The 23,637-nt window shown below is 61.2% G+C and overlaps 3 protein-coding genes across 4 annotated transcripts; 2 read left to right on the forward strand and 1 right to left on the reverse strand.

Annotated features, from left to right (window-relative positions):
* Nucleotides 1-7,706: 7,706 nt before the first annotated feature.
* On the forward strand, nucleotides 7,707-11,284 carry LOC146443012 (acrosin-like). Its single transcript, XM_085081115.1, has 5 exons — nucleotides 7,707-7,971; nucleotides 8,117-8,374; nucleotides 9,216-9,481; nucleotides 10,175-10,320; nucleotides 10,746-11,284. Exons 1-5 carry the CDS (start codon nucleotides 7,901-7,903, stop codon nucleotides 11,115-11,117), a joined length of 1,113 nt encoding a protein of 370 aa, XP_084937241.1. The 5' UTR covers nucleotides 7,707-7,900; the 3' UTR covers nucleotides 11,118-11,284.
* A 717-nt stretch (nucleotides 11,285-12,001) lies between these two features.
* On the forward strand, nucleotides 12,002-23,562 carry LOC146443013 (arylsulfatase A-like). 2 transcript variants are annotated; one of them, XR_014856276.1, is made up of 9 exons: nucleotides 12,002-12,301; nucleotides 13,603-13,843; nucleotides 14,487-14,705; nucleotides 15,614-15,783; nucleotides 16,840-16,964; nucleotides 17,471-17,598; nucleotides 18,443-18,545; nucleotides 18,641-19,235; nucleotides 23,450-23,562. XR_014856276.1 is itself a non-coding variant. In XM_085081126.1 (8 exons), exons 1-8 carry the CDS (start codon nucleotides 12,060-12,062, stop codon nucleotides 18,961-18,963), a joined length of 1,551 nt encoding a protein of 516 aa, XP_084937252.1. In that variant the 5' UTR covers nucleotides 12,002-12,059; the 3' UTR covers nucleotides 18,964-20,066. The 2 variants fall into 2 exon arrangements, 1 of the variants encoding a protein (XP_084937252.1); XM_085081126.1 differs by lacking the exon at nucleotides 23,450-23,562 and having other exon boundaries at nucleotides 18,641-20,066.
* LOC146443014 (acrosin-like) lies at nucleotides 20,154-23,507 on the reverse strand. Its single transcript, XM_085081150.1, has 6 exons — nucleotides 23,152-23,507; nucleotides 22,768-22,995; nucleotides 22,046-22,311; nucleotides 21,265-21,410; nucleotides 20,646-20,824; nucleotides 20,154-20,507 (listed from the first exon to the last, which is right to left on the reverse strand). The coding sequence occupies exons 1-6, from the start codon at nucleotides 23,220-23,222 to the stop codon at nucleotides 20,342-20,344; spliced, it is 1,056 nt and encodes a 351-aa protein (XP_084937276.1). The 5' UTR covers nucleotides 23,223-23,507; the 3' UTR covers nucleotides 20,154-20,341.
* Nucleotides 23,563-23,637: the final 75 nt, after the last annotated feature.

Genomic DNA, 23,637 nt, shown 5'->3' on the forward strand with positions numbered 1-23,637 from the left:
GAAGGGAAGAGGAGCCTGGAACACTGGGAGATGGAAAAAGGAGCCCAAATTTTCCCCCTGGAACAGCGAGGGAGAGGAAGGGAAGCACGAAGCTTCCAACCTGGAATGCAGGAGAGAAGGGAAGGAGAGCTCAGGCTGCAATCCTGGAAAACTGGGAGAGCCCAGGCTGCTTCCCTGGAGCACTGAAAGATGGGAAAAGGAGCACAGGCTGATTCCCTGAAATGCTGAAAGATGGGAAAAGGAGCCCAGGCTGATTCCCTGAAATGCTGAGAAATGGGAAAAGGAGCTCAGGCTGCTTCTCTGGAACAGGGAGAGAAGGAAAAGCAGCCCAGGCTGCTTCCCTGGAGCACTGGGAGATGGGAAAAGGAGCCCAGGATGCTTCCCTGGAAAACTGGGGGAGCTCAGGCTGCTTTCCTGAAACACTGGGAGAAGGAAAAAGGGCCCAGGATGCTTTCCTGGAAAACTAGGAGAAGGGAAAAGGAGCTCAGGATGCTTCCTTGGAACACTGGGAGAACTGGGAGAGCCCAGGCTGCTTTCCCGAAATACTGGGAGAAGGAAAAGGAGGCCGGGCTGCTTCCCTGGAATCCTGAAAGATGGGAAAAGGATCCCAGGATGCTTCCCTGAAACACTGGGAGAGCCCAGGCTGCTTCCCTAGAACGCTAAAAAATGGGAAAAGGATCCCAGGCTGCTTCCCTGGAACACTGAAAGATGGGAAAAGGAGCTCAGGCTGCTTTCCTGGAAAACCAGGAGATGGAAAAGGATCCCAGTTTGCTTCCCTAGAATCCTGAAAGATGGGAAAGGAGCCCAGGTTGCTTCCCTGGAACACTAAAGAAAATGGGGAAAGGAGCCCAGGATGCTTCCCTGAAACACGGGAAGAAGGAAAAGGAGCCCTGGAAAACTGGGAGATGGAAAAGGATCCCAGGCTGCTTCCCTGGAACACTGAAAAATGGGAGAAGGATCCCAGGTTTCTTCCCTGGGACGTTAAAAAATGGGAAAAGGATCCCAGACTGCTTCCCTGGAATGCCAAAAAATGGGAAAAGGATCCCAGGCTGCTTTTCTGGAGCACTGGGAGAAATGGGGGAGCCCAGGCTGCTCCCTGGAAAATTGGAAGAGCCCAGGCTGCTTCCCTAGAACACTAAAAATGGGAAAAGGATCCCAGACTACTTCCCTGGAATGCTAAAAAATGGGAAAAGGAGCCCAAGATGCTTGCCTGGAACACTGAGAGAGCCCAGGTTGCTTCCCTGGAACACTGAAAAATGGGAAAAGGATCCCAGGCTGCTTCCCTGGGATGCTAAGAAAGGGGAAAAGGATCCCAGACCGCCCCCCCCGGAGCCCGGGGAGCAGGACAGGACCCCCGTGCCCCCCAGCCGTGCCCACCCCGCACCCCACTGGCACACCACACGTGCCTCTCGGCAGCACGTGGTGCGGCGCGGGGGAGGCAGCGCTGGCAATTTTTAGGGGCTGGAAATGCTCGGCGGAATCTTCCGTAGTGGAGAGAGAGAGCTGCTGCTGCTCCTGCTCGGGAGAGGTTGTGAGAGGGTTTTTTTGGGGGGTTTTGTGGGGTTTTTTGCAGCCCCGGAGCGTCCCGGTGTGCGAGTGAGCAGGGAGGCTCGGCTGGGAATTATTCCCACCAGGATTCCCACGATTTGAAGGATATTCGGGAATTACCCGTTTGTGGGGATATTTAGGGGTTGCAGGCTGTTCGGCCGCAAAAAAAAACCCCCAAAATATCGGCGTTGCCTCATCCCTGGAGCAACCCGGCACGGTGCAAAGTGTCCCTGATCCCGTGGATCGGGATGAGCTTGAAAATCCTTCCCAGGATTATTATCCAGGGGAATAAAAAGCTCCTCCTCTGTGCCTTTTTTTTTTTTTTTTTGCCCCTTTGATCTCCCAGCCGTGGCAGAGGCAGCGCAGCCCATCCAGGGCTCCTCGTGCACGGGGATTCTAAATTATGTAAGAGCAGCTCTGGAGAGAAATGATGGGGATTTCAGCCCAGAATCGGGAGGACAGAAGTTTTTTTTTGGGGGGAAGTTTATCCGGGGAAAACAGTTTGGGAAAGGGAGAGAGGGGGAAATTCACTTTTCCAGCAGTTGTTGAGCACATCGGGGGGATAAATTTACCAACCGAGGCCCGGTAGAGGAATACGACCCCATAAATGCCATAAATAAATCCCATAAATGATTCACTCAGGGCTGTCCGGCACCTCCCGAGTGCAGGAACAGCTCTCGATCCACCCAGCCTGGCTGGAGAGAACTCCCCGCACAACTCGAGCTCCTCACCCAGCCAACCGAGGCTCGGAGCTGAACCCCGAGGGGAGATCCGCAGCCGGGAGAACCCCAAAAACCCCCAAAAACCCCCAAAACCGCGCCAGGCCTCGGCTGGAAACCCCCCCGCCGCTTCCAGCGCACCCTCATCCTGCTGCCCATCCCGTTCCCGGGCTGATCCCCCTCCCAAAATCCCCACTCCGCAATTCCCGAGCGCATCCCGCTCCCCGCGAATCCCATCCCCGATCCCCCGCGGCTGCCCACGCAGCTCCAGCCGGGAACGCCGAGCTTTGGCCTCCAGCCCGCCGCCACCCCCCTGCCCATCCCGGGCTGCCCACCCAGCCGGGACACCCCCGGAGCGCTCCCGGGACACCCCCGGAGCGACCCCCGCGCCGCGCCGCCCCCGCGCCGCCCCCGCCTCCCCGGCACCCCACGGCCGCCCCCGCGCTGTCCCCACGCCGTGACACCCCCGCCGCGTCCCCCGCGCCTTGCCGGCCCACCGGAGCCCACCGGAGCCCCTCGGAGCCCCACGGAGCCCCCCGGACTCGGCGCGACCCCCTCGGCGGCGCGTCCCCGGTGCCTCCGGTTACCTGCGGGGCTGCGGGCGGCGCGGCCCGAGCCACCATCGCCGCGGCGGCCGCCGGCGGCGGGAGCGGGGCGGGAGCGGCGCGGGAGCGGCGGGAGCGGGGCGGGGGCGGTGCGGGGCCGGGCGGGAGCGGCGCGCACGGCGGATCCCCCGCGAGCTCGGCCCCCGCCGCCGGCAGCGGGGCTTCGTTTTAGGAGTTGTCATGGCAACGGCCAGCCCGGTGCGCGCGGAAGGGGCGGGCGCACGGCAAACTTCAGCCCCGCCGCCGCCCCGGGGGTCCCGGAACCCCCCGAGCCGCGCTGGCCGCCGCTTCTCCGCCCCGCCCGGCGCCCCCCGCTCCTCGGTGTCCCCCGGCGCTCTCCGCCCGGCCCGCCCGAGGGGGTTCGCTCCATCCCGGGAGGAACCGCATCGCTCCGGTCCCTCCCCGGTGCCCCCCGAGCCCACCGCGGCCAACCCGCCCGGTGACCCCGGGAGGCGACACCGGCACGGCCCCACCCCGCGGGGACACCGGGCGGTGCTGCCCCGGTAATCGCGGTGTCGAGAAGCGCCCGAGAAACCCCAACGCGGCGCTCGGGGAGCCCCGGAGCGGTGCCGGTGCCGTTACCTGGCTCGGGGCCGCCGCTCGGCCGGTGCCGCTCCGGGCAGAGCCCGCAGGAAACTCGCGGAGCCCGCAGGAAACTCGCGGCTCCGGCAGCTCAGCCCCTTTCCTGCCAGGAAGGGACACTCAGCCCGCCGGGACATCGCCCCCGCCCGCGTCCTGTCCGGCCAGGGGACAGCCAGGGGACAGCCCGGGGGTGGGACAGAAAGTGGGTCACGGGGGCATTGCGGGGGACACAGGGTTGTGGGTTATAGGGGGATGTGGTGTGTGGAGCTTCAGGGTTTGTGGGGTCTGGGGGGTCAGTGGGGTTTATGGGGTCTGGGGGGTTTGTGGGGTTTGTGGGGTCAGTGGGGTCTGTGGGGTCTGTGGAGTCTGGGGGGTTTGTGGGGTCAGTGGGGTTTATGGGGTCTGGGGGGTTTGTGGGGTTTGTGAGATCTGTGGGGTCAGTGGGGTTTGTGGGGACTGTGAGTCTGGGGAGTTTGTGGGGTCTGTGGGGTCAGTGCCCATCCTGGGGTCAGTGCCCATCTCTGGGGTCAGTGCCACCCCAGGGTCAGTGCCCATCTCTGGGGTCAGTGCCCACCCCCGAGGTCAGTGCCCATCCCTGAGGTCAGTGCCCACCCCCGAGGTCAGTGCCACCCCGGGGTCAGTGCCCTTCTCTGGGTCAGTGCCCATCCTGGGGTCAGTGCCCATCTCTGAGGTCAGTGCCCACCCCCGAGGTCAGTGCCACCCCGGGGTCAGTGCCCAGCTCGCTGCCCGCTGCCCGCCCAGCTCCGGCCGCGGCTCCAGGCCCATCCGGGAGCTCAGGAAACACCTTGGCGGGGCAGGGATTGTCCCTTCCTGCGGGAGCCCCGGGCGGCGACACCGCCGCGGCAGCGCCGCACCGACAGGGGACAGCGTGACAAAGGGACAGAGGGACACTGGGACAAAGGGACAGGCGGTGCCCTGGCCGTGGCGTGGGCGGGACACACTCGGGCAGTGCCAGAGCTGCCAGGGCAGGGCGCTGGCCTGAGCCGGCAGCGGGCAGGGGACACGAGGTGACAGCTCGTGCCAGGCACAGGACAAGGTGACAACTTGTGCCAGGCAGGGGACAAGGTCACAGCTCCTGCCGGGCAGGGGACAAGGGCACAGCTCGTGCCAGTCACGGCACAAGGGGACAGCACGGTCACCCTGCCACGCCTCTTCACCTGTCCCGTGGATGTCCCCATTCCCTCTTTTCCTGCCCCCTGCGTGTGTCCCTGTCCCCTCCATGTCCCCATGGGTGTCCCTGTCACCCCCATGTCCCCATGGGTGTCCCTGTCCCCCCCATGTGTGTCCCTGTCCCCCTCGGTGTCCCCTTTGGCCTGGTTCAGATCCGGCGATATCCCACTGGGATTTTTCGGGGATTTCTTAGCTCCTGCAGGGAAATCTTCCCGGATTTCCTCCGGGAGCCAAGCCCGCCCTGTTTTCTCCTGTTCCCCACATTCCAGGATTCCCGGAGCTCTCCCGGAGCAGCTCGGAGCTGCCGATTCCAGCTTTGGGAACAAATCCCAGCTACGCAGGAAGGAAACCCGCTGGGATCACGGGAATGGCCAAAGGTCGGGCTGGGAAATGATGGGATGGGATGGGATGGGATGGGATGGGATGGGATGGGATGGGATGGGATGGGATGGGATGGGGTGGGATGGGATGGGGTGGGATGGGATGGGATGGGATGGGATGGGATGGGATGGGATGGGATGGGATGGGCTCCGAGCCCTTGGAATTCCTGCTGGGAAAAACAACACCTGGATCCTCCCGGTGGAGGGAAGGAATCAGGGAAAGGGTGAGGGATTGGAGTCAGTGGGGTCAGGAGGGCAGAAGCCCTGCCTTCCAGCCGGGAGGGAACAGGGAAGAGATTTCCCATTTTTCCATGAGTTCCTGAGATCCTGATGGGAGCAGCCGAGTGGGAAATGGAATTGGGATCAGAGCTGGGATTGGAGCTGGGATCAGAAATGGGATCAGGGCTGGGGTTAGAGTTGGGATCAGACCTGGGATCAGAAATGGGATTGGGGCTGGGATCAGAGCTGGGATCAGGGCTGGGATCAGAGCAGGGATCAGGGTTGGAATTAGGGTTGGGATCAGAAATGGGATCAGAACCAGGATCAGAGCTGGGATCAGGGTTGGGATCAAGGCTGGGATCAGTTTTGGGATTTGGGCTGGGATCAGAACCAGGATCAGAGTTGGGATCAGAGCTGGGATCAGGGTTGGGATCAGAGTTGGGATCAGAGCTGGGATCAGGGTTGGGATCAGAGTTGGGATCAGAGATGGGATCAGGACTGGGATCAGGACTGGGATAAGAATTGGGATCAGAGCTGGGATCAGTTTTGGGATCAGGACTGGGATAAGAATTGGGATCAGAGCTGGGATCAGGGTTGGGATCTGTACCAGACCGATTTAGGTTAGATTTTAGGAAAAAGATTTCCCCCCAGAAGCTGTCGGGCACTGAACAGTGGCATGGCGACATTCCCAAGGCTGCCAGCACTCCAGCAGGTGACAGCGACAGGGTGGCACTTCAGGGCAGGGCCGGGAGTTGGATTCTGCTCCTCTCGGGATCCTCAGTATTCCCGGGATTCTCAGTTTTCCCGGGATTCTCCCTCCGAACGGAACCGGGAGCCGGCCGGCCATGGATCTGCTGCCACCTACAGCCACGGCGGGAAGCTCCGGGAATTGTCCGGCAGGAATGTGGCTCTTCCCGCGGGGATCTGGGAATTCCGCCTGTCCCCAAACTCCTGGCACAAACCAGAGGCGGTGACAACCGGTGATCCTCTGCGTTGGGGTCACACCGGGAATGCTGCGAGCTTTCCAGGCTTCCCTGGGAAAGGGAAAATATGGGAATGCTGGGGAGAGTCCAGCAAAGGCCAGGCTGGTGGTTTAAAAATGGGAGAATTCCTCCTGGGAAGAGTTGGGAATGGTTGGGAATGGTTGGGAATAGTTGGGAATGGTTGGGAATGGTTGGCCTGGAGGAGGGAAGGCTCTGGGGGATTTCATCAGGATCTGGTGAGGGGTGAGAGATTCGTTTAAAAATCTCGAATTAAAAAAAAAAAAAATTAAAAAAACCTCCCTAAAATGCCACCAGGAGCACAAGGAAACACTTTAGTCATCAGCAGAAACACGGGGAAATTGTGGGATATTCAAAATCCCTGGGAATACCCAAAATCCTTGGGAATATCCAAAATCCTTGGGAACATTCCAAACCCTGGTAGCTCCCCAGGCCGAGCCACCCCTGGAATCAGCCCGGGTGACCTCCAGCGGTGGCCCTGTGACAATCCCCGCCGGTCTCCCCGGCACTCCCGGTGTCTCCCGGGCTCTCCCCCTCCTCCCGCCGCCCCCTGGCAGCAGCCCGAGCCGCAGATGGAGCGCGGCAGACGCTGGCTGTGGGAACTCGTGGAAATCGTGCCGGGAACAGGCTCGGGAACGCTCCAGCTGGCGCGGGCGGGGTGGCAGCGGCGGCACGGGGACATCCCGGAGCCATCTGTGCCACCTGCGCGGCGGGATGCCCGCCCGGAACCACCCCCGGCACGGGAGCGAGCAGCGGGGAACAGCCCGGCGGGGGCAGCGACGGCTTTGGGATCGGCTTTGGGATTTGGGATCGGCTATGGGATTTGGGATCGGATTTGGGGTCGGCTTTGGGATTTGGGATTTGGTATCGGGGCTGGGATCAGGATTGGGATCGGATTTGGGGTCGGCATTGGGATTTGGGATCGGCATTGGGATTTGGGATCAAAGGGCTGGGATCGGCTTTGGGATAGGGTTGGATCAGCTATGGGATTTGGGATTGGATTTGGGATCAGTTATGGGATTTGGGATCGGATTTGGGGTCGGATTTGGGATTTGGTATTGGGGCTGGGATCGGGTTTGGGATTTGGGACCGGCATTGGGATTGGGTTTAGGATCAGGAAGTGGCGGTGACACTGGATCTGCTCCCGAAAGGACACAAATGTTCAGAGCTTTGGGATTGGGATTGAGATCGGCTTTGGGATCACGGAGTGGCAGGGACGTTGGATCTGCTCCTGAAGGGACACAAATGTCCCTTGCTTTGGGATCGGCTTTGGGATGGTGTTTGAGATCGGCTTTGGGATCAGGGAGCAGTGGTGACACTAGATCAGCTCCAGAAGGGACACGAATGTCCCCCCATGGCTGCTGCTCCCTGATCCAATCCCTCCCTCCTGCAGGAAACCGCCAAGCCCAGGGGAGCTGTGCTGTCCCTGGCAGTGCCCGAGGCCACCTTGGAGCTGTGACAGCAGGAGGTGGCTCTGCCCACGGCAGGGGTGGCACTGGGATGGCTGATGTCCCTCCCACCCCAAAGCATTCCATGGTTCCCCCGCTGTGCGCTGCCCCTGTCCCTGCCCTCTGTGACATCACCCCGGGCTGGTGGCACCGTGGCTGCCGCAGGTGCCACCTGGCTGCTGGCCCTGCCACCTGCTGTGCTCCCCGATGGCTCTGCTGGGGCTGCTCGTGCTGCTGGCCCTGGCCAGCCCCGCCTGGGCCACCTGGGACACCTGCAGGTCAGTGCCCCGGGGCTGCCAGGGGCTCGGGGGACACTCGGGGGGTCCCTGGCAGCAGAACCAGGGACAGCCGTGTCCCTCGGGGCCCCTGGCCCTGCTGTCCCTGCTGTCCCCGAGCAGGACAGTGACACCTTTGTGCTTCCAGGGGCACCTGTGGCCTCAGGCCCATGGCTTTCGACCACAGCTCCGTGGTTCCCGAGTCAGATTCCCCGGATGAGGACTATGACCCCTCGGACGATGACACCGCAGCAGTCGTGGGTGGCACTGATGTCCATCCCGGGGCCTGGCCTGGTGTCATCAGCATCCAGGCCACCCTGGACAATGGCACGTGGCACATGTGCTCGGGGGCACTCATCCACCCCCAGTGGGTCCTCACGGTGGCACACTGCTTCGTTGGGGCTGGGTAAGGACGAGAAGGGACAGGGATGTCCCCAGAGCATGGACAGGGATGTCCCCAAGGCAGGGATGGGGAAGGCCTCAGAGCAGGGACAGAGGGACACGGATGTCCCCAGAGCAGTGACAGGGGTGTCCCCAGAGCAGTGACAGGGCAGGCCTCAGAGCAGGGACAGGGGAGGCCTCAGAGCAGGGACAGGGATGGCTGCAGAGGAGGGACAGAAATGTCCTCAGAGCAGGGAGAGGGAAGGTCCCAGAGCAGGGACAGAGATGTCCCCATATCATGGACAGGGATGTCCCCAGAGCAGGGACAGGAAAGGCCTCAGAGCAGGGACAATGATGGCCTCAGAGTAGTGGCAGAAATGTCCCCAGAGCAGCGACAAGGATGTCCCCACAGCAAGGACAGGGGAGGCCTCAGAGCATGAGCAGGGATGGCTGCAGAGGAGGGATAGAAATGGCCTCAGAGCAGGAAGAGGGATGTCCCCAGAGCAGTGACAGAAATGGTCCCAGAGCAGGAACAGGGATAGCCTCAGAACAGGGACAGGGATGGCCTGAGAGCAATGACAGGATGTCCCCAGAGCAGGAATAGGGATATCCCCACAGCAGGGACAGGGAAGGCCTCAGAGGAAGGACAGGGAAGGCCTCAGAGTAGTGACAAGGATGTCCTCAGAGCAGGGACAGGGATATCAGCAAGGCAGGGTCAGGGATGTCTCCAGAGCAGGAACAGGGATGTCCCCACAGCAGGGACAGGGAAGGCCCCACAGCAACACAGGGCCCCAGAGCAGGAAGGTCACTGAGCTGCCACATTCCCTGGCTCTGCTCCATCACCCCTCGCTCCATCTGCCCCTCAGGGACATCTCCAGGTGGGAAGTGGTGATCGGTGCCACCGACCTGAGCCAGCCAGGCCCTGAGGCTGAGCTGCGCCACATCCAGAGGCTGCTGGTGCACCAGAGCTACATGGCTGCCCGAGCCACCCACAACATCGCCCTGCTGGAGCTGGAGCAGCCTGTGGAGTGCAGCGACTACATCCAGCTGGCCTGTGTGCCTGACAGCTCCCTGGCAGTGCCCGAGCTCAGAACCTGCTACATCGCGGGCTGGAGAGCCACCCCGGACAGTGGTGAGGGACACAGGGGACAGGGGGCAGTGCCACCCCGGACAGTGGTGAGGGACACAGGGGACAGGGGGCAGTGCCACCCCGGACAGTGGTGAGGGACACAGGGGACAGGGGGCAGTGCCACCCCAGACAGTGAGCAGTGCCCAGAGTAGGCACAGCACTGAGGATGAGTTGGGGACAACAGGACATGGCTGGGCTGGACAGAGCTGAGCTAGGCCTGGGCATGGACTCCTGGTGGGGACAGAGGGGGAGAGGAGCACAGCAGGACAGGGGCTCTGTGGGGCACAGTGGGACAGGGACACGATTGGAACGACAGGAACACAGGGACACAGTGGGGCAGGGCCTGAGCAAGGCACAGTGGGACAGAGGCTCTGTGGGACAGGGACAGAGGGGGACAAGGGCTCTGCAGAGCCAGGGACACAGCTGGACAGGCACTCTGTGGGGCACAGTGAGACAGTGGCTCTGCAGGCATACAGTAGGACAGGGACTCAGTGAGACACAGCAGGACAGAGGCTCTGTGGGGCACAGCCCAGCCCTGGACAAGGCACTCAGTGCCCCACAGGCTCTCAGTGCCCCACAGGCTCTCAGTGCCCCACAAGCTCTCAGTGCCCCACAGGCTCTCAGTGCCCCACAGGCTCTCAGTGCCCCACAAGCTCTCAGTGCCCCACAGGCTCTCAGTGCCCGCTGTGCCCACAGCCCCGAGCCCACGGCTGGTGCTGCAGGAGGCCAAGGTGCGGCTGATCGATGTCCAGCTGTGCAACAGCAGCCGCTGGTACGGGGGGGCTGTGCACCCCCAGGAGCTGTGCGCGGGGTACCCGCGGGGCGGCATCGACACCTGCCAGGTGACAATGGGGACAGCGACCTCCCAGCCCCTGGCCTCACCGCTGACAGGGCTGCCTTCCCTTGCCTTCCCTCAAACTTCCCTCAAACTTCCCTTCCCATCCCCATGTCCCTATCCCTGTCCCCTGGCTCCCATCCCCATCCCCTGTCCCTGCCCGCTGTCCCCATGTCCCCAGGGCCTGCCACTCTGCCCACACAGCCCCCCAGTGCTCCCAGCAGCCCCAAGCTGTGCATTTCCTGCAATATCCATTCTCTGCTCTTTCCTGCTCGCTGGGCACAGCTCAGGCAAAGCCCACCCTTGCCAAACCCCAAACCCACTCCCAGCCCAGCCTCTGGAGGCTCCAGCAGGACCTTTCCATGGGAATTTCCATGGGAACAGCCAGGAGTGCAGCTCTGGCAGCACCCCTGACCCCTCTCTCCTGCACAGGGGGACAGCGGAGGTCCCCTGGTCTGCAAGGACAGCGTCGGTGACTACTTCTGGCTGGTGGGACTGGCCAGCTGGGGCCGAGGCTGTGCTGGGGCCAAACGACCTGGGATTTACACCTCCACCCAGCACTACCACACCTGGATCCAGGTGCAGATGGGGTTGCTGCCGCCAGATGCAGATATTCCTCCACTCGAGGGTTTTCCACCCTCTCTGGAGCCAGAGACAGAGGATCAAGACTCAGACTTCAGCAACCTGCTAGCCCCAGAGGATACAGGGGATTCCAGCGTGATTACATTCCAACAGCAGATCCTGGGGAAATTCCTGAACCTGCTGCTGGAGCTCCTGCAGTTCCTGAAGGGAAAGAAAGCCTGAGCAGCGGGATGAGCTGATCCAGTTTTTGCAACCATTCCCTGCTGGGGCCGTGGCTGTGGTGCCAACGTGGTGCCCAGGGCTGCTGTGTCCTGCCCACACTGCTCCCCTGAGCCCACCCTGGGGAAATCCAGTTTGTTCTGAAATAGAGTTGTTCCTGTTCCCCATCAGCCACGCTGTCAGTCCAGTTCAGTCTCCTGGGTGAATCAAGGATGGGACAATCTGGGATCCATGGGATAACGAGTGGGGTTGGGTTTGATTTGGGGGAGCCAGGGAGGAGTGGAGGGAGGGGAAGGAGGAGGGAGAGAGAGAGAGAGAAACTTCTCCAGCCCAGCTTTCCCCAGCAGAGCCTCAGGGGGCAATTCCTGGGAAAAGCAATTTAAAACTTGAGCAGAACAGGAATGTGTTCTGATTCTCAAGCTGGGAATTCTGGAGTCCTGAGGGTTTTGGAGGTGCTGGATGGAGGTGCTCACCCTGAGCTGCTGCTGCCACCCAGGGCTGTCCCCTCTGTCACCCAGGTCACCTCTGGGCTGCCGGAACACATCGCACTGCTCCTGCTTTGGGAACGGGCAGCGATCCCAGGGAATTCCACCTGGACAGGAGGCAGAACTCCTTCCCTGGGCAGTGCCCAGCCCTGGACAGAGCAGAGAGGGGTGGATTCTCCTCATCAGGGATATCCCAGAGCTGTCCAGAGGCAATCCAGCGCTCTGGGATGCTCCTCCTGGAATTCCCTTCCCACTTCCCCCATCCGGGGATCCTGTGCCTGAACAGGCTCTGAGAAGAACTACAACTCCCAGCATCCCCCGCGGCCACATGACCGCCATTTAGATCACGTGATTGACTCAGCCACTGCCGGGATCGCCCCGGAGCGGCGGGGACAGCGGGGACAGCGGGGACAGCACCGGGACAGCCCGGGACACCTCCGGGACACCTGCGGGCAGCGCCATGGGGCTGCAGGGCCCGGAGCACCCCTGGCTGCTGCTGCTGCTGCTGCTGCTGCCGCCCGTGCGCGCCGCGGCCAGCGCCCGTCCCAACTTCGTGCTGGTGCTGGCGGACGATCTGGGCTTCGGCGACCTGGGCAGCTACGGACACCCTTCGTCCGCCACGCCGCACCTGGACTGGATGGCTTCCCGCGGGCTGCGCTTCACCGACTTCTACAGCAGCGCCGCCGTCTGCAGCCCGTCCCGGTGCGGGGCGGCGCGGGGAACCGGGAGGGGTGGAGGGGATGGGATGGGATGGGATGGGATGGGATGGGATGGGATGGGATGGGATGGGATGGGATGGGATGGGATGGGATGGGATGGGATGGGATGGGATGGGATGGGATGGGATGGGGTGGGGTGGGGTGGGATGGGGTGGGGTGGGGTGGGGTGGGGTGGGGTGGGGTGGGATGGGATGGGATGGGGGTGAACCGGGAGGGATGGATGGAGGGGATGGAGCTGAGGGGAACCGGGAGGGATGGAGCTGAGGTGTCCCCGGAGGGATGGAGGGGATGGAACTCAGGGGAACCGGGAGGGATGGATGGAGGTGAACCGGGAGGGCATGGAGCTGAGGGGAACCGGGAGAGATGGATGGAGGGGATGGGGCTGAGGGGAACCGGGAGGGATGGAGGGATGGGGCTGAGGGGTACCGGGAGGGATGGATGGAGGTGAACCGGGAAGGATGGAGGGATGGAGCTGAGGGGAACCGGGAGGGATGGAGCTGAGGGGAACCGGGATGGATGGATGGAGCTGAGGGGAACCGGGAGAGATGGATGGAGGGGATGGGGCTGAGGGGTACCGGGAGGGATGGATGGAGGTGAACTGGGAGGGATGGGCGGGGATGGAGCTGAGGTGAACCGGGAGAGATGGAGGGGATGGAGCTGAGGGGAACCGGGAGCGATGGGCAGAGGATAAACCTGCCGAGTCCTGGGAAAGACGGGTGGATAAACCCTCCATGTCCTGGGAAAGATGGGTGGATAAACCTGCTGTGTCCTGGGAGACACGGGGGGATAAACCTGCCGTGTCCTGGGAAAGATGGGTGGATAACCCCACCTTGTCCCGGGCCAGACGGGACACAGATAACCCCACGTTGTCCCGGGACAGACGGGACACAGATAACCCCACCTTGTCCCGGGCCAGATGGGACACAGATACCCCACCTTGTCCCGGGACAGACGGGAGGATAACCCCACCTTGTCTCGGGACAAACGGGACACAGATACCCCACCTTGTCCCGGGCCAGACGGGACACAGATAACCCCACCTTGTCCCGGGACAGATGGGACACAGATACCCCACCTTGTCCCGGGACAGACGGGAGGATAACCCCACCTTGTCCCGGGACGCAGCTAACCCCGCGGTGTCCTGGGATGCAGCTAACCCCACCTTGTCCCGGGACAAACGGGAGGATAACCCCACCGTGTCCCGGGCCAGACGGGACACAGCTAGCCCCCGCTGTCCCGGACTGTCCCCGGCTGTCCCCTGACCCGTTCCCTCCCTCTCCGCAGCGCCGCGCTGCTGACGGGCCGTTTCCAGATGCGCTCCGGGGTTTATCCCGGCGTGTTCGACCCGGGCTCGCGGGGAGGGCTGCCGCTCGCCGAGCTCACCGTGGCCGAGCTGCTGAAAGCCCAGGGCTACGCCACCGCCATGGTTGGCAAGTGGCACCTGGGCTTTGGCCACAACGGCTCCTTCCTGCCCATCCACCAGGGCTTCGATCATTTCCTGGGAGTGCCTTATTCCCATGACCAGGTGAGAGGCTCCAGGTGTGTTTGGCCTGGGTGGGGAGGGTGGGGTGAGGCAGTTTGAGGGTTGGAAGGGGCAGTTTTAGGGTCTTTTTGGGACTTTTGATCTGTTAAGTTTATTTTACACAGTTACACGCTTGGGATTTTCTGTAGAAAACATAAAAATATTTCAAAGATGTCAAATTTCTAAATTAAATCATTAAGTACTTCGTCATATCCAGCCTGTATTTCTCTGCCATAGATGCACTGCTGTGGAGTTTTTCCTCCAGGAGTGGAAAATATTTATTTTCTACAGTCTGAAAAAGGTCATTTTACTTTTGTTAAGAGTGTGAAAAAGTTATGCAAAGAACAGCTGAGGAAGGGGGAAAAAGAGCAGGAGATACATTCTCCCAAAGAATCACGGAGGGATTTTCTTGTCACAAAACATCATTTGTTATTTTTCAATCCCAGAGAACTGCGATGAAACACCAAAAAGGTCGAACCAACTACTCTAAAAATTGTGCCAAAAGATCACAAAGAGCACATTAATGTCAGATTGTTGGCTCTCATTGAGATTTGTGGTGGGGAGGAACACCAAGAGGCTTCACCCCATTCCTTCCCCTCTTTATCCCTCACTACACCTCGAATCCCAAATATTCCGTGTTTTCCAGGGTCCCTGCCAGAACCTGACGTGCTTCCCGCCCGACACCAAGTGTTTTGGGACGTGTGACCAGGGCGTGGTGCCTGTGCCGCTGCTCTGGAACAGAACCATCGTGCAGCAGCCCGTCTCCTTCCCCGACCTCGTGCCGCTCTACGACAAGTTCTCCCGCGATTTCATCGCCGACTGCGCCCGGAAAGGAGTGCCCTTCCTGCTCTACTATGCTTCCCACGTAGGGAGAGGGGATGGGAGGGGATGGGAAATGGGAAATGGGAAGGGGAAGTGGGAAATGGGAAGGGGGAAGTGGGAAGGGAGAAGGGAAGTTTCAGGGAAGGGAAGTTTGAGGGAAGTTTCAGGGAAGTTTGAGGGAAGGGAAGTTTGAGGGAAGGGAAGTTTGAGGGAAGTTTCAGGGAAGTTTGAGGGAAGGGAAGTTTGAGGGAAGGGAAGTTTCAGGGAAGTTTCAGGGAAGTTTCAGGGAAGGGAAGTTTGAGGGAAGTTTGAGGGAAGTTTCAGGGAAGTTTCAGGGAAGGGAAGTTTCAGGGAAGTTTCAGGGAAGTTTCAGGGAAGTTTCAGGGAAGTTTCAGGGAAGGGAAGGGAAGGGAAGGGAAGGGAAGGGAAGGGAAGGGAAGGGAAGGGAAGGGAAGGGAGAAGGCAAGGGGAAAGGGAAAACGGAAGGAAAGGGAAAAGGGAAGGGGAAGTTGGAAGGTAGAAGGGGAAGTTGGAAGGGAGAAGAGAGGAGAATGGGGAAGGGAAGGGGGAAGGGAAAATGAAAGGGAAAAGGCAAGAAAGGGAGAAGGGAAAGGAAGAGAAGGCAGCCTGAGCCCCACAGGGAGAGCAGGGAAGCATCTCCCCTCCTGCCACCCCAAAATCTGCTCCTGGACGCCCTGGGGTTGCAATTCCCACACAAAATCAGATTTTAGGCAGCACCACTGGGATGATGCTTTCAGGCTGCTTCCTCCTGGAGCTTCCCCCTCTTCTCTGCACCATCCCGAGGGAAAACCTCCCACTCTGCAGCTCCCCACCTTCTCCTGGATTGCTGAGCCTGGGGGACGAGGCTCGTGGCTTCTGTCACCCGTGTCCCCAGGCTGGCTGTCCCTGGCCGAGCAGGGGGTTGACCCCAGTGCTGTGCCCCTTCCCCAGCACACGCACTACCCGCAGTTTGCCAGCCGGGCGTTCGCGGGGCGGACGAGGCGAGGAGCCTTTGGGGACGCCCTGGCCGAGTTCGATGGCTCCGTGGGACAGATCCTGCAGGCGCTGCGGGACAGCGGCCTGGAGAACAACAGCCTGGTGTTCTTCACCTCCGACAACGGGTCAGGGGCTGGGATCTGTGGGGTGGGATTATGGGATAATGGGATAATGGGATGGGGTGAGATTATGGGATAATGGGATGGAGATGGGGAACTGGGATGGGATGGGATGGGATGGGATGGGATCTATGGGTTGGGATGGGATAATGGGATAATGGGATAATGGGACAATAGGATGGGATATTGGGATGGGATAGGGAACTGGAGTGGGATGGATGGGATGGTATAAAGGGATAATGGGATAATGGGATGAGATAAAGGGATAATGGGATGGGGTGGGGAACTGGGATGGGATGGGATCTATGGAATGGGATGGGATGGATGGCATGGGGAACTGGGATGGGATGGGGAACTGGGATAGGATCCATGGGATGGGATGGTATGGGATCTATGGAATCTATGGGACCTATGGGATGGCATGGCATGAGATGAGATGAGATGAGATGAGATGAGATGAGATGAGATGAGATGAGATGAGATGACATCCGTGGGATGGGATGGGATAGGATGGGATGGGATTATGGGATGGGATGGGATTATGGGATGGGATTATGGGATGGGATGGGATGCAATGGGATAATGGGATGGGATGGGATCTATGGGATCTATGAGATCTATGGGATGGGATGAGGATGGGATAGAGATGGGATGAACTGGGAAGGGATGGAGATGGGATTGGATGGGGTGGGATCCATGGGATGGAATGGAATGGAATGGAATGGACTGGCATGGACTGGCACTGGGCAGTCCACTGTGGCAATTGCCATCCCTAACCCCAGTGACCCCGTGAGGCACGAGGTGGCACTGCTCTCGAGGTCACCCAGGGTGTGATCCCTCCATGTTCTGTCACCCAGCTGTGCAGAAACCTCCCAGGGTTTGGCCAGGAGGGTGACACCTCAATGTCCCCCGGGTCCCTCCGGGTGGGTGACATCAGTCTGGGGTTCCCTGCTCAGGTGTCTCTCACTGCAGGGTGACAGAGCCACCTCCCTCTGCACCTCTGTCACCTGGGCAGGGCTGGCATGGCCCTGGCACCTGATGGCAGCGTGTCCTTGTCCCCAGCCCCTCCACCCTGCGCATGGCACGCGGTGGCAGCGCGGGTCACCTCAAGTGTGGCAAGGGCACCACCTACGAGGGTGGCATGAGGGAGCCAGCCGTGGCTTACTGGCCTGGCAGGATCGCTCCAGGTGAGCTGGGCAGAGGTGGCACAGCCCGGGACAAACTGGGGACAGGGGTGGAACAGCCAGGGACAAACCAGGGGTGCTACTGCTGGGGACAAACCAGGGATGGCACAGCTGGGGACAAACCGGGGGTGGCACAGCTGGGGACAAACTGAGGACAAACCAGGGGTGGTACTGCTGGGGTCAAACCAGGGACAGGGGTGGCACAGCTGGGGACAAACCGGGGACAGCGGTGGAACAGCCAGTGACAAATGGGGGACAGGGGTGGTACAGCCAGGGACAAACCAGGGCTGGCACAGCCACTGACAAACCAGTGACAGGGGTGACACTGCTGGGGACAAACCAGGGGTTTGGCACAGCCAGGGACAAACTGGGGACAGGGGTGGAACAGCCAGTGACAAATGGGGGACAGGGGTGGCACAGCTGGGGACAAACTGGGGTGGCACAGCCGGGGACAAACCGGGGACAGCGGTGGCACTGCGGTCACCTCCTCGGGCTCCTCCCGGTGGCAGGAGTGACCCACGAGCTGGCCAGCACCCTGGACATCCTGCCCACCCTGAGCGCCCTGGCCGGAGCCGCTCTGCCCAAGGTGGCACTCGATGGCTTCGATCTGAGCCCGCTGCTCTTCGGCTCGGGGAAGGTGACAAGCGCTGGGCAGGGGTTGGGATTGGGGTGGAACTGGGATTGGGGTAAAACCAGCCAGGATTGGGGTGGAACTGGGATTGGGGCAGAACTGGGATTGGGGCAGAAATAACTGGGGTTGGGGCAGAATTGGGATTGGGATGGAACTGGGATTGGGGCAGAACCAGGATTGGGGCAGAACCGGTTTTGGGACAGAACTGGGATTGGGGCAGAATTGGGATTGGGGGAGAAATAACTGGGATTGGGGCAGAACTGGGATTGGGGTGGTACTGGGATTGGGGCAGAACCAGGACTGGGGTAAAACCAGCCAGGACTGGGGCAGAACCACGATTAGGGCAGAACTGGGACTGGGGCAGAAATAACTGGGATTGGGGCAGAACCAGCTGGGATTGGGGCAGAATTGAGATTGGGGCAGAAATAACTGGGATTGGGATGGAACTGGGATTGGGGCAGAAGTAGCTGGGATTAGGGCAGAACTGGGATTGGGATGGAGCTGGGATTGGGGTGGAACTGGGATTGGGGTGGAACTGGGATGGGATTGGGGCAGAACCAGCTGGGATTTGGGGCAGAATTGGGTCTGGGGCAGAACCGGTTTTGGGGCAGAACCAGGATTGGGGCAGAACCAGGACTGGGGTAAAACCAGCCAGGATTGGGGCAGAACCAGCTGGGATTGGGGCAGAACAGGGGTTGGGGCAAAACCAGCTGGGACTGGGTCAGAACCAGCAGGATGGGGACACTGCCATCCCTCAGCCCTGCCCAGCCCCATCCCCGCTGCAGGCTCAGCTCCTGCATTCTCCCCTCCCCGGGGGGCTGCAGGCTGACCCCAGCCCTGCTGCCCCCAGAGCCCTCGGCAGGCCATGTTCTTCTACCCTCCATCCCCCGACCCCCTGCACGGCCCCTTCGCCGTCCGCCTGGGCAAGTACAAAGCCCACTTCTTCACCCAAGGTCAGTGCTCGGCGTCACCCTGGGGCATTTGGGGACTCTGGGGGTGACTCCAGCCGCGGCAGGAGGAGCTGAGCTCAGCCAGGGGGTGTTTTTAGGTTCTTTCCACAGCGGCACCACCCCGGACCAGGCGTGCCACGGGCTGACCCCGCTCACCCCACACCTTCCCCCGCTGCTCTTCGACCTGGAGTCAGATCCTGCGGAGAACTACGACCTGCTGCAGGGCAAGGCGGGGCCGGAGGTGCTGCAGGTGCTCAGGGACATCACCCTGCAGAAGGTGCTGCTGGAGCAGCGCCTGGAGTTCGGGGAGAGCCAGGTCGCCAAGGGGAGGGATGCAGCGCTGCAGCCCTGCTGTGTCCCCAACTGCAGCCCCAAACCGGCGTGCTGCCGCTGTCCCCAGGCTGCTGCCACCCCGCAGTGACACCCCCGGCGGTCCTGTCCCCGTCCCGAGTGACAGGGGCTTGGGGACACCTCGGAATGGTGGGGGTAGCAGGTGGGGTCAGGGGGATCCCAAACCCTGTGCTCCGTGGGGAACATTCCAGGTGAGGCCTTGGATAAATGTGGGTTTGTTCTGGGAGGGATCGTGGAATCTCCAGCAGGTTCTCCAGAGCTCTGTGGAGCAGTGATGCTGGGGGAGCAGAGGGAATGTTCTGGATTTAGGGATCCCAGCTGGGTGTGAGATCCAGCTCTCAGGTGACCTGGGTGACAGAGGGGACAGCCCTGGGTGGCACCAGCAGCTCAGGGTGAGCACCTCCATCCAGCACCTCATCATCCCTCAGGACTCCAGAATTCCCAGCTCAGCTCTTCCCATTCCTGTTCTGCTCAAGGTTTAAATTGCTTTTCCCAGGAATTGCCCCACTGAGGCTCTGCTGGGGAAAGCTGGGCTGGAGAAGTTTCTCTCCCTCTCCCTCTCCATCCTCCTTCCCCTCCCTCCACTCCTCCCTGGTCTCTCCCCAAATCAAACCCAACCCTGCTCGTTATTCCATGAATCCCAGATTTTCCCATCCTTGATTTGCACAGGAGGCTGAATTGGGCTGAAAATCTGCCTAATGAGTGTCGTGATTTTGGCCACAAAGATAAATTATTCTTTCCAGCAGCTGGGAGTGGGGAGGACCCAGATGTCATTGCCAGGGAGAGGGAAAGGGATCCTCACTCCCAAGGAAAAGGGCATTACTTCCAGTCGGGATCAAATGTGGTGTGGAAGAGCTTGGTGGCATCCCAGGCTTTCCATGGGAATCATTGCTTTGGCTTACAGCTTTGGTTACTAAGATTGTAGCAAATAATTGTTTGATTTCTTATCCCATTGCTGTTGCCAGTAAATTCCAATTTTTAACCCCTGATCTTTGCCTTTGAGCACTAAGATTGTAGCAAATAATTGTTTGGTTTCTTATCCCATTGCTGTTCCAAATAAATTCCAATTTTTAACCCCTGATCTTTGCCTTTGTGCACTAAGATTGTAGCAAATAATTGTTTGATTTCTTATCCCACTGCTGTTCCCAGTAAATTCCAATTTTTAACCCCTGATCTCTGCCTTTGTGCTTCCAGCTGGAGCAGGAAGGGGAGGGAGCAGCATTGTGATTTTGGCAGGAGCACTAAACTGGGGAATTCCATCCCTAAACCCCAACAAGGGGAACACAAACAACTTTATTCCAAGGATTAAACCAGCTGGAGCATGCTGGGCTCAGGGCAGCAGCTTGGGCAGGACAGAGCAGCCCTGGGTGCCACTTTGGCCACTCAGCCAGAGCCCCAACTGGGCAAGCTGGACATCCACTGCAGCCACACCTGCTCTGCTCTCCTGCTCACCCCGTTCTGCCCCTGAGGTACGCCAGGATCTCCTGCAGCTTCTGGAGGAACATCAGCAGGGTTTGATCTGGGAAGGAAGTGTCCATGACGGTGCCAGGCTCTGGTTCTGGTGGCTCTGGTGGCTCTGGCGTGGGGGGCAGGGTGGGCTGTGGGGTGGCAGGGGTGGCTCTGGTGGCAGGGGTGGGCTGTGGGGTGGCAGAGGTGGCTCTGGTGGCAGGGGTGGGCTGTGGGGTGGCAGAGGTGGGCTGTGGGGTGGCAGGGGTGGCTCTGGTGGCAGGGGTGGGCTGTGGGGTGGCAGAGGTGGGCTCTGCCAGGCTCAGGCCGGTCAGGCTGCAGATCCACTCGCGGAAGTGCTGGGTGGAGGTGTAAATCCCAGGTCGTTTGGCCCCGGCACAGCCTCGGCCCCAGCTGGCCACTCCAACCAGCCAGAAGTCATCCCCAGCGCTGTCCTTGCAGACCAGGGGACCTCCGCTGTCCCCCTGTGCAGGAGAGAGGGGTCAGGGGTGCTGCCAGAGCTGCACTCCTGGCTGTTCCCATGGAAATTCCCATGGAAAGGTCCTGCTGGAGCCTCCAGAGGCTGGGCTGGGAGTGGGTTTGGGGTTTGGCAAGGGTGGGCTTTGCCTGAGCTGTGCCCAGCGAGCAGGAAAGAGCAGAGAATGGATATTGCAGGAAATGCACAGCCTGGGGCTGCTGGGAGCACTGGGGGACTGTGTGGGCAGAGGGCAGGCCTTGGGGACATGGGGACAGCGGGCAGGGAGAGGGGATGGGGATGGGAGCCAGGGGACAGGGATAGGGACATGGGGATGGGGAGGGAAGTTTCAGGGAAGGGAAGTTTCAGGGAAGGCAAGGGAAGGCAAGGCAAGGTTGCCCTGTCAGCGGTGAGGCCCCGGGGCTGGGAGGTCGCTGTCCCCATTGTCACCTGGCAGGTGTCGATGCCGCCCCGCGGGTACCCCGCGCACAGCTCCTGGGGGTGCACAGCCCCCCCGTACCAGCGGCTGCTGTTGCACAGCTGGACATCGATCAGCCGCACCTTGGCCTCCTGCAGCACCAGCCGTGGGCTCGGGGCTGTGGGCACAGCGGGCACTGAGAGCCTGTGGGGCACTGAGAGTCTGTGGGGCACTGAGAGCCTGTGGGGCACTGAGAGCCTGTGGGGCTGAGCACCTTGTCCAGGGCTGGGCTGTGCCCCATGGAGCCCCTGTCCTGCTGTGTCTTGCTGAGTCCCTGTCCCACTGTGTCCCTGCAGAGCCACTGTCTCACTGTGCCCCACAGAGTCCCTGTCCAGCTGTGTCCCTGGCTCTGCAGAGCCCTTCTCCCCCTCTGTCCCTGTCCCACAGAGCCTCTGTCCCACTGTGCCTTGCTCAGGCCCTGCCCCAGTGTGTCTCTGTGCTCCTGTCGTGCAGTGTCCCTGGCCCCCTCTGTCCCCACCAGGAGTCCATGCCCAGGCCTAGCTCAGCTCTGTCCAGCCCAGCCATGTCCTGCTGTCCCCAACTCATCCTCAGTGCTGTGCCTACTCTGGGCACTGCTCACTGTCCGGGGTGGCACTGCCCCCTGTCCCCTGTGTCCCTCACCACTGTCCGGGGTGGCACTGCCCCCTGTCCCCTGTGTCCCTCACCACTGTCCGGGGTGGCACTGCCCCCTGTCCCCTGTGTCCCTCACCACTGTCCGGGGTGGCACTGCCCCCTGTCCCCTGTGTCCCTCACCACTGTCCGGGGTGGCTCTCCAGCCCGCGATGTAGCAGGTTCTGAGCTCGGGCACTGCCAGGGAGCTGTCAGGCACACAGGCCAGCTGGATGTAGTCGCTGCACTCCACAGGCTGCTCCAGCTCCAGCAGGGCGATGTTGTTCCTGGCCGTGGCAGCCACGTACTCCTGGTGCACCAGCAGCCTCTTGATCCCGAACATGCCAGCCTGGTGGCCTGGCCGGCTCAGGTCGGTGGCTCCCATCACCACGTGCCACCCGAGGACACTCCTGGCAGGGACAGGGAGGGTGACAGGGGGCAGAGCCAGGGGCTGGGGCGGGACAGGGTGGTGCAGACTGTGCCCTTTTCACTGCTCTGGGGACATCCCTGTCCCTGCTCTGAGACCTCGCCTGTCCCTCCTCTGGGGACATCCCTGTCCATGCTCTGAGGCCTCTGTTGTCCCTCCTCTGGGGACATGTCTGTCCCTGCTCTGGAGCCTTCCCTGTCCCTGCTTTTTTGGACATGCCTGTCCTCCAGGGCCTTCCCCCTACCTGCTCTGGAGACATCCCTGTTCCTGCCCTGGGGACATCCCTGTCCCTGCCTTGGTGACATCCCTGTCCCTGCTCTGAGGCCTCCCGTGTCCCTGCCCTGGGGACATCCCTGTCCATGCTCTGGTGACACCACTATCTCTGCTCTGAGGACGTCCCTGTCCATGCTCTGGGGACATCCCTGTCCCTTGTCCTTACCCAGTCCTGACGAAGCAGCTGGCGACCGTGAGGACCCACAGGGGGTGGATGAGTGCCCCCGAGCACATGTGCCACGTGCCATTGTCCCAGGTGGCCTGGATGCTGACGATGCCAGGCCAGGCCCCGGGATGGACAGCGAGGACAGTGGCGTTGGCAGAACCCAGAGATCTGTGCTCAGGAACTGTGGAGCTTTCATCCAAATGCATGGGCCTGAGGCCACAGGTGCCCCTGGAAGCACAAAGGTGTCACTGTCCTGCTCAGGGACAGCAGGGCCAGCAGGGCCAGCAGGGCCAGCAGGGCCCCGAGGGACACAGCTGTCCCTGGTTCTGCTGCCAGGGACCCCCCGAGTGTCCCCCGAGCCCCTGGCAGCCCCGGGGCACTGACCTGCAGGTGTCCCAGGTGGCCCAGGCGGGGCTGGCCAGGGCCAGCAGCACGAGCAGCCCCAGCAGAGCCATCGGGGAGCACAGCAGGTGGCAGGGCCAGCAGCCAGGTGGCACCTGCGGCAGCCACGGTGCCACCAGCCCGGGGTGATGTCACAGAGGGCAGGGACAGGGGAACCGTGGAATGCTTTGGGGTGACAGAGGGACATGAGTGATCCCGTGGAGCAGAGGGAATGTTCTGGATCCAGGGATCCCAGCTGGGCTGCAGCTCCAGCACTGAGGGCACAGCGGGGACAGCTCAGAGGTGACCTGGGTGACAGAGGGGACAGCCCTGGGTGGCACCAGCAGCTCGGGGTGAGCACCTCCATCCAGCACCTCCACAACCCTCAGGACTCCAGAATTCCCAGCTTGAGTATCAGAACACATTCCTGTTCTGCTGAAGTTTTAAATTGCTTTTCCCAGGAATTGTCCCCCTGAGGCTCTGCTGGGG

Source organism: Lichenostomus cassidix, chromosome 1Aa (genome assembly GCF_008360975.1).
Source record: "Lichenostomus cassidix isolate B80296 chromosome 1Aa, HeHo_3.0, whole genome shotgun sequence".
Lineage (NCBI taxonomy): Eukaryota > Metazoa > Chordata > Aves > Passeriformes > Meliphagidae > Lichenostomus > Lichenostomus cassidix.

Bases quoted from the DNA above. Each gene is read 5' to 3' on its own strand.
- LOC146443012 (XM_085081115.1), top strand. From the start codon at position 7,901: ATGGCTCTGCTGGGGCTGCTCGTGCTGCTGGCCCTGGCCAGCCCCGCC. The intron at 7,972-8,116 runs GTCAGTGCCCCG...TTGTGCTTCCAG, and splicing joins GCCACCTGGGACACCTGCAG to GGGCACCTGTGGCCTCAGGC. The intron at 9,482-10,174 runs GTGAGGGACACA...CTGTGCCCACAG, and splicing joins GAGAGCCACCCCGGACAGTG to CCCCGAGCCCACGGCTGGTG.
- LOC146443013 (XM_085081126.1), top strand. From the start codon at position 12,060: ATGGGGCTGCAGGGCCCGGAGCACCCCTGGCTGCTGCTGCTGCTGCTG. The intron at 15,784-16,839 runs GTCAGGGGCTGG...CCTTGTCCCCAG, and splicing joins TTCTTCACCTCCGACAACGG to CCCCTCCACCCTGCGCATGG. The intron at 16,965-17,470 runs GTGAGCTGGGCA...TCCCGGTGGCAG, and splicing joins GCCTGGCAGGATCGCTCCAG to GAGTGACCCACGAGCTGGCC.
- LOC146443014 (XM_085081150.1), bottom strand. From the start codon at position 23,222: ATGGCTCTGCTGGGGCTGCTCGTGCTGCTGGCCCTGGCCAGCCCCGCC. The intron at 22,996-23,151 runs GTCAGTGCCCCG...TTGTGCTTCCAG, and splicing joins GCCACCTGGGACACCTGCAG to GGGCACCTGTGGCCTCAGGC. The intron at 21,411-22,045 runs GTGAGGGACACA...CTGTGCCCACAG, and splicing joins GAGAGCCACCCCGGACAGTG to CCCCGAGCCCACGGCTGGTG.